A 12,853-nucleotide genomic window follows, 5' to 3' on the forward strand; every position below is an offset into this window, starting at 1 on the left:
GGTCATGAAATTACTAGGGGGTAATTTTCACCTTCACCGCCTGGTGAGTAATCTGACAAAGTGGATTGGCCGTCCTTTGTAGAACCCGCTTGATTTTGGAATCAATGGGATGAAATTTGGACGTGTTCTAGAATGGACGGGCGATCTAAACGTCGCTAGATTGCCACCCAGTTGTGAAAGTTACCCTTATTGTGTGCAAAAATTTGCATACAAATGCTTGATATTTTCATATCAGATTTCTTTCAATCCATTTATTGTAAATGGGTCATGCTTCTAGTAAAATAGTGAGGGAAGGAATTTGATAGCTATCTGTTAAGTGCTCATACACTAATCTTCGTACAGAGTACTTTCAGGCCAATGTCAGAACATTGGGAAGTTGGGTTTCTAGAGTAATAATAAATAATTAAGAATAATTTACCTAATAGAAACAAAAACAACATTTCTTCGGCCTTTACTTACTGCATCACAATAGGCAAGATTCTAATGAGGCATCATCATCATAGGAAACCCATCAGTCAAAAGACTTGCATGTCATTAATTCGTCCAAATTTTGGTTACACAACAATGGCCTCCTCGTGGAGCCTCTGAAATCCAGAAGTCTATACCTGACATCTGACATGGCTATGCCTGTGTAACTGATAGGTTACACTGAATGTTTAACTGCGGAGTCGAACTTTACCTGAAACATGGGATATGTAAGAAAGGTCTCCAACATCCGCCCCTCACATGCTGGGTTTGATTCATACTGTTTCAGCAGCTTGTCGAAATCCCTGTTTTGCTTACAGTTTGCTAATACCTGCAGACTGTACTGGTGGTTCCTGACAAACTCTTGGTAAATATTCAGCATAGGTAACAAAATGTCAAATAAGTCCGCTGGAAAAGGAAACAAAGTCATTAAATTTAATCAGAGCAGCTGTTTCACACAACTTTAATGGTAACTGCAGGAACACAATTATTTGGTATCCATGGAAACAATATGATCTGCACAATCTTAATATCTCCTATCTCTGTAACAACGAGAGAATACTTACTTACATCTTGAAGATTCATAGTCCATCTGAAATGCCTCGTTGAGATGTGATTTCCTAAGCTGTTCTGTTTTCAGCTAAACTACAGCCTGCTGTCATTTTGTTCTTTCGAAGAATCTCACAGGTTTTTTGTTAGAACGGAAATGGATTGGCGGTGCCTGATTAACACCACCGCTTCGAATCAGCAACCAGGATGTCATAAATACTGCCTAAAAGAATGTTGTGACTTTGTGTAAAGCTACAAATATGTAATATTAACTCTTAATCATCTGAAAATGGCTAACATTTATTTGGGAGTGCTTCAAAAAGAATTCTGTATCATATTGTACTGACAAACTTTAAAAAAGGGTTAAAATGACCTATTCACTCTTTCTCTCTTCCCTCCCTAGATTTGTTTCCCCCCCCCCCCCCTTCAATTCTGCCCCCCAAAATACTGAATACAGAATCATTTGGACTACAGCCTGCCTGCTGGAACTGTATCCAAATGGTGTTTTTTCCAAGTATGTTTTTCAGACATTGAGGGGGGGGTTTAACTACTAAAACAGGTAAGTTGGGGTCGAGTGGGAGGTTAAAATGTTATAAAACTGAATCCCGACTCCAACCTGCCTCCCGCCCTCCCACTTCTGGTTTTAACGGAGACAGGAGTGGGGGCGGGCAATCAACCCACTCCTAGGAGGCAGGTCGTCCATTTAAATATTATAATGAGGTGGCTGGCATACCAGCACAGACATGATGGGCTGAATGACCTCCTTCTGTGCCGTAAATTTCTATGATTCTATGATTTAACCACCAATGCAAATTTAACTGTGGCTGGTCGGGTTTCTCAGGCCTTGGAGCATCCACCAGGTAAAGTAAGGCGAGGACTGCTGGATTCAGGAGGTAACTGCCTTTACACATACCTCTTAGATCCAACGTCTCTACCTAACCCACCCACCACGATCGGACATCCATCCCGAGGCCTCCAATCCACCCCCACGAGGCCCCACCTGCCCAGTGTTATATCGTCAGTAACTCACAAATGCACACACACCCTTAAGATGGCAGAACAAACTGGAGGTCTGTCCGGTGACCTGTTCCCTTCTTTATTATAAACAGCACTGGCTGCAGTGCCACAGGAGTCCACAGGTGTCGCTATATATATTACACTTCTCCCTCCTTAATGAAGAAGTAATTATAACAAAATAATCATCATACATAAATTGCATGGTTATACATAACAAAAGATAGAGTTATTTTGCTCTATTTACAAATCAAGCTTAACTACTTGTTTTCTGTTTCAAAGAGGATACCTTCGTTCTCGAGCAGAACCTTCCAAACATGGTGTCGAATTTAAACTCATTCGAGGCTGATCCTGAGGAAAGTTTTCCTCCGAGGGATGCCCTTGATTTCCATTTGAACTCTCTCTAACTTCAGACTGTTTGTCTGCCTGACTCGGACTCGGACTTAAATTCTGACTTTCTCTTGGATTTGTTTCCAGTACGTTGGATTTAGGATTTGCGACTGGTGTATCAAAACTATCTGATGAGTCAGAAATTATTGAATCTTTCCCACCTTCAACTACTTTCATGACTGTAGGTAAAATATGATCAATGTGAACAAACTTAACCTGTCCATGATCAAACATCTTGACCAAATATGTGCAAGGATCACATATCTTCACCACTCTTCCTTGTAACCACTTTAACCATTTATGGTGATGGTTCTTCACTCTCACCTTCTGATTTAATTTCACACTTCTCTCATTTACTCTATCTCTATCATGATTCTCTTTCTCTCTTAATTGTTTCTCTTCTACAGACTGTGCCAAGTTTGGTTTTAACAACGAAAATCTGGTTCGTGGCTGTCATTTGAGAAACAACTCTGCTGGTGTTCTACCAGTAGTTGTATGAGGCGTATTACGATATGTAATTAGCCAGTTTGTGGTCCAGTGACAACTGTCATTTCTTTGGATTTGGATCTAACATTTGTTTGATGAGAGCACGCTTTACAATTTGTACAGTGCGCTCTGCTGCACCATTTGAAGCAGGGTGGTATGGTGGAACCTTGGTATATTTCACACCATTTTTGCTTGTGAACTGTGCAAGTTCTTCTGAATGAAATTGTGGTCTATTTTCATAAACAATTTCTTCTGCGAGGCCAAATTAAGAAAATAATCTTCGTAAAATGTCTAATGTTTTATTTGTGATTTTCCACATTGGAAACACCTCGACCCACTTCGAATGGCAATCAATCACAATTAACAATTGTTGTCCTTCTAGCTCAGCAAAATCAATATGTAGCCTTTGCCACACCCTGGAAGGCCATTTCCATGGCTGTAATGGTACTGATGGTGGTTTCTTGCTTACCGATTGACATGTCATACACTGAGTCACGACGTACTCTATATCTTTATCAAGACCTGGCCACCATAAATAACTGCGTGCAAAACTCTTGGTCAAACACATTCCCAAGTGCTGGTCATGGAGGTCTCCTAATAATTTGGACCTGAATTTATTTGGTATAACCACTCTTGCACCCCACATGATACAATTTTTAACCGATTGATAATTCATTCCACGAATGAAGAATGGATGAATATCTTTGTCTGTTACCTGGTTTGGCCAGCCATTTACAATATAATTATACACCTTTGACATAACTGGGTCACATTTGGTTGCTCTACCAATCTCTTCAGCTGTGACTGGCATTTCATTAATGTATGAAAAATAAAACACTTCTTCCCTATAGGGTGTAACTTGTGATGGGGAAAGCAATCTAGATATAGCATCAACATTACTATGATCAGCTGATCATCTGTATTCAATATCATATGTATATGCTGACAAAATCAAAGCCCATTTCTGCAGTCGGGTTGCAGTTAATGTTAGAACTGGGGACTTTGGATGGAGGATTGTTGTCAGGCATTTATGGTCAGTAACGAGAGTAAACTTCTGACCATACAAGTATTTGTGGAACTTCGTGACCCCAAAAACTAATGCCAAAGCTTCCCTTTCGATTTGCGCATAATTACGCTCACTGGCATTGAGAGTGCGTGAAACAAAAGCAATTGGTCTCTCCTCCCCACTACGTAATACATGAGAGATCACTGCCCCAACTCCATATAGAGAGGAATCACATGCTAGCTTGATCTCCTTAGATATGTCATAGTGAACTAACATATGCTCTCTACCAATTTGCTTTTACACTCCTTGAATACTGTATCGCATTCTTCTGACCACTTCCAATGGACCTGTTTTTTCAATAGTTAATTTAGTGGATGTAACACTGTTGCCAAATTTGGTAGGAGCTTCCCATAAGAGTTCAAAAGACCCAAAAATGATCGAAGTTCAGTGACATTCTTGGGAGTGGGTGCATTTCTGATTGCATCCAGCTTTCCCATGGTTGGATGTAAACCATCTTTGTCTACTCTCTACCCTAAGTACTCCACTGAGTTTTTAAATAACTCACACTTACGAGCAGACACTTGTACTCTGTGCTTCTCTAGCCGTTTGAGGACTTCATTCAATATGTTATTATGAATTTGCCTATTTGGTGCTGAAATTAATATGTCATCCAAATAACATACTACCCCTTCAATGCCTTGCAAAACCTTGGAACATGGCAGAGGCAGAAGACACTCCAAACGGTAGCCTATTAAATTGATATAGGCCTAGATAAGTATTTATAGTCAAGCATGACTTGGCCTCCTCATCTAGTTCAAGCTGTAAGTAGGCATTCATAAGATCCAGTTTTGAGAACTTCTGACCACCTGTCAGTGTTGCGAACAAATCTTCTATATTCGGCAATGTATTGGGGACATTACCCTCTAGAACTTGGTTTACAGTTACTTTATAATCACCACACAATCTTACCCTACCATCGGACTTAGGTACAACAACAATGATTGTAGCCCAATTACATAGATCTATCTTAGAAATAATGTTCTCGGTCTCTAGTCTTTTGAGTTCTTGCTCAACTTTCTCCTTGAGTGCATATGGTATGGAATGTGGCTTGAGGTAAACCGATCTAGCGTCCTTCTGTACCCTGACACTCGCCTTGAAGCCTTGGATCGGACTGCCTGTTTCACAGAACACCTTCAGATAATACTTGATGACACCATCCTTTGATGCAAATCTCGTTTCAACACGAAAAATCTCACTCCAATCCAGCTTTAGTGATCCCAACCAATTTCTTCCTCGTAAGGCAGGCTTGTCTCCTGTCACTACTAATAGAGGCAAGCTCTGAAATTGATCCTTGTATTTCACCAGTACGGTGATACGACCTACCACAGGAATGTTCTCTCCCGAGTAGCCTCGCAGCTCTATCTTGGATTTCTCCAATGGGAAATCACGCAATTTGTCGAGGTACAGCGACTCCGGTACTACACTCATGGATGCACCAGTGTCGATTTCCATGGGTATCTTGGTTCCTGCAACATCTATGTGGATTATGATACTTTTCGAATCGCTGTTAGTTAACCTTGAGCTCCTAATGATGTGTAGCTCGAAAACCTCCTCATCCTGTTATTTCTCTTCCATGCTATCTAGTCTCTGGGGATTTCTACTCATAGCTTTGAAAGCTGGTTTACCCTTCAGTCGGCAGGCCTTTGCAAGATGCCCAGTTTTCCTGCAGACAAAGCACTCTGCCTTCACATATGGACAGCTTTGAGCAATGTGTTGTCCCAGGCACCGATAGCAGGACTTCAATGCTCTGTTCCCATTTCCAGTTTCTGAGACCTTGGGGCCCAACCACCTTTACTTTTAACCTGCAGGCGATTCACTTCGGTTGTCTGACGACTGGAAATAGTATGAAATTCTCGGGAATATTGGTTGGCTATGTTCATTGATATAGCTGTCTGACACACTAAATCAAAAGTCAAGTTAGGCATTGTCAATAACTTTCTTCTGATCGCATCATTTATCATCCCACAAACAAAGTTGTCACGCAATGCTCGGTCCTGAAAGTTTCTGAAATTACAGTGAATAGATAGCTTTTTTAATGCTACAATGTACTCACTGATATTTTCTTCAGTTAACTGATCTCGTATTCTGAAACAATAACTTTCAGCAATTTCCAGCGGCTCAGGACTGTAGTGCTGTTTCTGCTTAAGAGTTGTGTCCTTTAGCTTGACAGGCACAAGCAAATTTTTCAAGGTTTCATACACCTCGGGCCCTGCTTCAGTTATGAAAATAGCCCTTTGTCGTTCCAACACCACCCGATTATGGTTTTCATCATTGGGGATTTCGATGAAATTATTTGCAGTGAAAAACATTTCTAGCCACTCCACATATGCTCCGAAACTTTCACAGTCGCGTTGAAACTCCCCCAAATGCCCTATTATTCTCATAGGCGTGGCCATCTGGACTCTGGCAGTTCAGCCAAGTGTGCTTGTAATTTATCTTGGATTTGTAGCTGTTAATAAAAACAGAGAAGCTCTCAAAGTCTCTCAGTCGGTTGGCTGAATCCTCCACCAACAAAAATTGCAGCTTTTTTTATCCGCTTTATCCCATCTTCATCGCCATTGTTATATCTTCAGTAACTCACAAACACACACACAGCCTTAAGCTGGCAGAACACACTGTCAGGTGACCTGTTCCCTTCTTTATTATAAACAGCAGTGTCACAGGAGTCCACAGGTGGAGCTATATATATTACACCCGTCTCTACCCATCTAGAAAAATAACTCCTCTGATGCCCTTTGTTACTTTGAACAATTTCAGTTTCTCCAGCCCCAGTCATTTTAGGAACATAGGGTCAGCTTCTGCATTCTCCAGCCTGTGACTATCCTTCCACTGAAACAAATAGGCAGAAAATCACGGGATAGCAGGAAATTTAGCCATTTCATTTTCACAAGAACTCCTTCCGAAAATGAGCCTGAAATAGCACACAGTAACTAGCAATGAGTGCAGGTTCACTCCTACTTGACAAAATTTGTAGCCAGAATGTAAACTTGACCTTTTGTTAAAGTGTATAACGCACATCATGAATATTTCAATAGTTGTCACAGTATATTTGAACATTCACTAATGCTTTGTTGTGTATCATAATTTCCACATTATGCACAATAAAATCCAACACTTCACTGTTTAGTGATGTCACAGTGATAGCTTAAAAGAAAATACACCAATCAATGAGTGTGTGCGTGCCAACTTTTCTAAAAGTTAACATTTTACTTGAATATTCAGTGTTTTTTTAAAATGAGGAAACCTGGTAAATAGTGAAGAACACTACAGGGCATCACCAAGGTTGGAAATAGTAGGACTGAGGTGGAATAATTGTTATACAACCCTAGGTTTGTGTTTTTAAAGCCTATAGAGGAGGAATACTGAGGGATGTGCGTCGTTCCATAGTTTTCAGGTCTTAGAAAATCGACAGCAGAAATCGTGTCTGATAAATCTTGATTTCAACACAGTGAAGATGTAAGAAAAATGAAGTGTGTAGAATGGTGCGTTTGGAACAAGAGAGGAAATTTAAGAGCAACACTCATTAAAGTGGTATCAATAAAATAAAAATAGACAAATAATTGCAATAGAGAGAGAGGTTGTAAGCTAACGGCCTTTAGTGGCAGATCAGGAGGAGAGGTACTTTTGTAAAATGTTAGTGATATGGGCCTGGAAATTCCTCAGGGAAACAATCCCAGCAATAACACAAGGATAGCGACTGACAGTGACTTTTGACTCTGGCCCCACCAAGGCTTGTGGGGTCAACGAGAGGGGCCTTAAGAGCGGGCCTTTGGTGGGTTGGAGGCACATGTGTGGCATCCCCCCCCATCCCATCCACCCAAACCCTGCCCCCAAAAGGGGTAAGTGGATGCCCCCGACAGTCCTCTGTGTCAGGGCTCACATGCAATATGATTTTTAAAATCCTCCTCTCAGTTTCGGGGATCCAAGCCCTGATCACAGCCTGGTCCCCAAGTGGACCCCACTTTCTTCTGGTATTGGTGAGGGACTCCTGATAAAACCAAGCATACCTCTGCCAATATAACGGCAGGTCCTGATGGAAAGTGGGTATAAGAACTTCTGATCTAGGTAATCCCTACCCCCTCCCCGGCCCCCACATCGATAACTTTGTAGGGAGGAGCAGAGGATCTGCCCCAGATGGCCATCCAGAAACTTCACCTCGTGACCAAGACCCACCATATCCAGATCTAGATCCTCTGCCAAAGTTAAGGCAGGAGTCTACTGGAACAGCTAAGGAATTTCACCTCCATAAAGAATAATGGATGAGATGAACTAAGATGGGATTTATATTGTATATTACTGATATAGCAGAGGGGTAATTCTCCAAAATTGAGCTATTAACAAGTAGCTTCATCCATCTGGAACAATAAATTGGAAATTAGAGCATACACTACACCATGATTTAAATTAATGATTAGAAAATTATGCACAGCTCGACCCGAGTTTCTCATATGAATTCTCTGTGGGTGAGGTTCCTGGGCAGTGCAAAGCTAGAAAATTACTTCTCATAACTCACATGTATACTCACAAGTTATGCACGATTGTTGGAAACCTAGATTGCTCAGTAAAACTGACTCCATGTAATTTAAACAGAAAGTTCTTTATTTTCTGATCTGGGCCAGAATACTTGTGCAAAGAAGAATATGCTGCTTCCATGGCAGCACCATTGCTGGCTGGTTAGTTTTACTCATCCATTATACTGCTGGCAGAATGTTTTTTGTTTGTTTTCTGTTTTATGTAATGTATCAATGTTCACCTTTCTTTGGTTTAAGCCAGAAAAAAAGCCGATGGATTGTAAATAAATAATACGATACACTGTTGAGGAGCACAGTCTTTACAGAGTCATACAAAATTCTATATTAGGCTACACTTTTCACTGTTCAAGGCTAGCTGTTGTGTAGAGCATCGCTTCTGACTGGCAGTGTGATATTTAATAAATGTGGTGGTAGATTTTCATCTTTATGGCCTGAGTATTAAGCATCACCTAGGCAGAGCACAGAAAAGAGTTGGCAGGCAGGATTGCACTAAACCCAATGGAGGAAAATCCCGGTTCTGTTTCTGGCATGTGTAATGTCTGTGAAGTGTGATGTCTGGAAGCTTATAATGTTTGTAGCTCCACAGTGTGGATGTGGACATATGGTGTACTGCAAGTGCAGGGTTAATAATAAACAGAACCAGGCAGATTTCCGGAGGCTTCCGACAGAGCTGCCTGCCATGTTAGGAGCTGTGTGTGCTGTGCTCTGTGACTATATCACATTTGGCGATTGAGATGGGATTTTTCGGATGATTTAAAGCTTAAATTTTTTTGCGAAGGATTCAGCCAGCCAACAGAGAGACTTTGGAAGTTTCTGTCTTTGGAAAATGCTACAAAATCCAAGGTAAAATACAGCACACGGTGTGAACAGCTAGAGATTAAAATGGCAGGTGTAATCGGACAATTGGTGAAATATAGACACAACCGGAAACGTTTTATGTGGATATGTGGATCGGCTAGAAATGTATTTCATTGCAAATAACATAATCGAAGTTCCAGACAATGCAGTCCAGAACTGGGCTGTGTTGGAATGTAAGAGAGTGATCTTCTTATCGGAGGCGGGTCCGGCATTATATGACCGCTCTTGTAAATCTGCTTGTGTCTGACGAGGCAAAGGACTCAACGCATAAAGAGATTTTAATGAAGCTGGAGCAGCACTATAACCCCAAACAGTTAGAAATTGCTGAAAGCTATCGTTTCAGGATTCGGAATCAAAAGACTGATGAAGTATCAGTGATTACATAATTGCATTAAAAAAGCTATCGATGCACTGTAATTTTGGAAACTTTCAAAACCGAGCATTACGGGATCGTTTTGTTTGTGGGGTGAAAAATGATGCGATCAGAAGGAAGTTATTGATGACGTGACTTTTGAGATTGCTTGTCAGACAGCGAGGTCGATGGGCATGGCCAAACAATATTCCCGAGAATTAAATAATAATTACGGTCATCAGTCAACCGAGATAAATCACCTGCAGGTTCAAGGTAAAAGACGGTGGGGGCCCAAAGTCTCAGAAACTGGAAATTCTAACAGAGCGTCGAAGTCGTGCTATAGGTGCCTGGGACAACACATTGTTCAAAGTTGTCCATAAGTGAAAGCAGAGTATTTCTTCTGCAGAAAGACTGGGCATCTTGCGAAGGCATGCCGACTGAAGGGTAAACCAGCTTCCAAAGCTATGAGTCCAGCGTTCAAAGCTATGAGTAGAAATCCCAAGAGACTACATAGCATGGAAGAACAACAACAGGACAAGGAGATGTTAGAGTTACACATCGTCAGGAGCACGAGGTTAACAGACAGCGATTCGGAAAGCATCAAAATCCACATAGATGTTGCGGGATTCAAGATACCAATGGAAATTGACATGTGTGCATCCGTGAGTGTAGTACCGGAGTCACTGTACCTCGACAAATTGCATGATTTTCAACTGGAGAAGTCCAAGGTAGAGCTGCGAGGCTACTCGGGAGAGAAAATTCCTGTATTAGGTCGTATCACGGTACCAGTGAAATATAAAGATCAATTTCAGAACTTGCCTCTAATAGTAGTGAAAGGAAACAAGCCTGCCTTACTAGGAAGAAATTGGTTGGGCTCATTGAAGCTGGATTGGAGTGAGATTTTCTGTGTGGAAGCGAGATTTTCATCAACAGATGAGGTTATCAAGAAATATCCGAAGGTGTTCTGCGAAACGGGCAGTCCGATCCAAGGCTTCAAGGCAAGTGTCAGGGTACAGAAGGATGCTAGATCAGTTTACTGCATATACCATACCATATGCACTCAAGGAGAAAGTTGAGTAAGAACTCAAAAGACTAGAGACTGAGAACATTATTTGTAAGATAGATCGATGTAATTGGGCTACACCCATTGTTGTTGAACCTAAGTCCGATGGTAAGGTGAGATTGTATGGTGATTATAAAATAACTGTAAACCAGGTTTGAGAGGGTAATGTCCCCAATACATTGCTGAATATAGAAGATTTGTTCACAACACTGACAGGTGGTCAGATCTTCTCAAAACTGGATCTTACAAATGCCTACTTACAGCTTGAACTAGATGAGGAGTCCAAGTCATGTTTGACTATCAATTTAATAGGCTACCATTTGGAGTGTCTTCCACCCCTGCCATATTCCAAGGGGTGATGAACCAGATTTTGCAAGATATTGAAGGGATATTATGTTATTTGGATGACATATTAATTTCAGCACCAAATAGGCAAATTCATAATAACATATTGAATGAAGTCCTCAAATGGCTAGAGAAGCACAGAGTACGAGTGTCTGCTCGTAAGTGTGAGGTATTTAAAAACTCAGTGGAGTACTTAGGGTAGAGAGTAGACAAAGATGGTTTACACCCAACCATGGAAAAATTGGATGCGATCAGAAATGCACCCACTCCCAGGAATGTCACTGAACTTCGTTCATTCTTGGGTCTTTTGAACTATTATGGGAAGTTCCTACCAAATTTGGTTACAGTATTACATCCAGTGATTGAACTATTGAAAAAACAGGTCCATTGGAAGTGGTCAAAAGAATGCGATACAGCATTCAAGGAGTGTAAAAGCAAATTGGTAGAGAGCACCATGTTAGTTAACTATGACATATCTAAGGAGATTAAGCTGGCATGTGATGCCTCTCCGTATGGAGTTGGGGCAGTAATCTCTCATGTATCACATAGTGGGAAGGAGAGACCAATTGCTTTTGCTTCACGCACTCTCAGTGCCAGTGAGAGTAATTATGCGCAAATTGAAAGGGAAGCTTTGGCATTAGTTTTTGAGGTCAGGAAGTTTCACAAATACTTGTATGGTCATAAGTTTACCATCGTTATGGACCATAAGCCCCTAACAGCAATCCTCCATCCAAAGTCCCCAGTTCCAACATTAGCTGCAGCCCGAATGCAGAGATGGGTTTTGATTTTGTCAGCATATACATATAATATTGAATACAGACGATCAGCTGATCACAGTAATGCTGATGCAATGTCTAGATTGCCTTCCCCATCACAAGTTACACCTGATCGGGAAGAAGTGTTTTATTTTTCATACATTGATGAACTGCCAGTCACAGCTGAAGAGATTGGTAGAGCAACCAAACCTGACCCAGTGATGTCAAAGGTGTATGAGTATATTGGAAATGGATGGCCAAACCAGGTAACAGACAAAGATACACATCCATTCTTCATTCGTAGGAATGAATTATCAGTCGATAAAGATTGTATCATGTGGGGTGCAAGAGTGGTTATACCAAATAAATTCAGGTCCAAGTTATTAGGAGACCTCCATAGCCAGCACCTGGGAATGTGCTTGATCAAGAGTTTTGCACACAGTTATTTATGGTGGCCAGGCCTTGATAAAGATATAGAGTACATCGTGACTCAGTGTACGACATGTCAATCGGTAAGCAAGCAACCACCACCAGTACCATTACAGCCATGGAAATGGCCTTCCAGCGTGTGGCAAAGGCTACATATTGATTTTGCTGGGTTAGAAGGACAACAATTGTTCATTGTGATTGATAGCCATTCGAAGTGGGTTGAGATGTTTCCAATGTGGAAAATAACAACAAGTAAAACATTGGACATTTTACGAATATTATTTTCTTCATTTGGCCTCCCTGAAGAGATTGTTTCGGATAACGGACCAAAAATATTGTTCAGAAGAATTTGCACAATTCACGAGCAAAAATGGTGTGAAACATACCAAGGTTCCACCATACCATCCTGCTTCAAATGGTGCAGCAGAGCGCACTGTACAAATTGTAAAACCCTCATCAAACAAATGTTGGATCCAAATCCAAGGAAATGACAGTTGTCATTGGATCACAAATTGGCTAATTTTTTGATTACATATTGAAATACTCCTC

General features: G+C 41.1%; 1 protein-coding gene across 1 annotated transcript in view; it reads right to left on the minus strand.

The window, feature by feature from the left end:
- rasgrf2b (Ras protein-specific guanine nucleotide-releasing factor 2b) overlaps positions 1-12,853 on the minus strand; it is a 404,619-nt gene that overhangs the window by 203,336 nt on the left and 188,430 nt on the right. Inside the window, exon 7 of the mRNA XM_070867471.1 lies at positions 680-873. Coding sequence (XP_070723572.1) covers positions 680-873 — 194 coding nt within the window. The remainder of the gene's footprint in view (positions 1-679; positions 874-12,853) is intronic.

This window comes from Pristiophorus japonicus, chromosome 1 (assembly GCF_044704955.1).
Source record: "Pristiophorus japonicus isolate sPriJap1 chromosome 1, sPriJap1.hap1, whole genome shotgun sequence".
In the NCBI taxonomy this organism is placed as follows: domain Eukaryota; kingdom Metazoa; phylum Chordata; class Chondrichthyes; family Pristiophoridae; genus Pristiophorus; species Pristiophorus japonicus.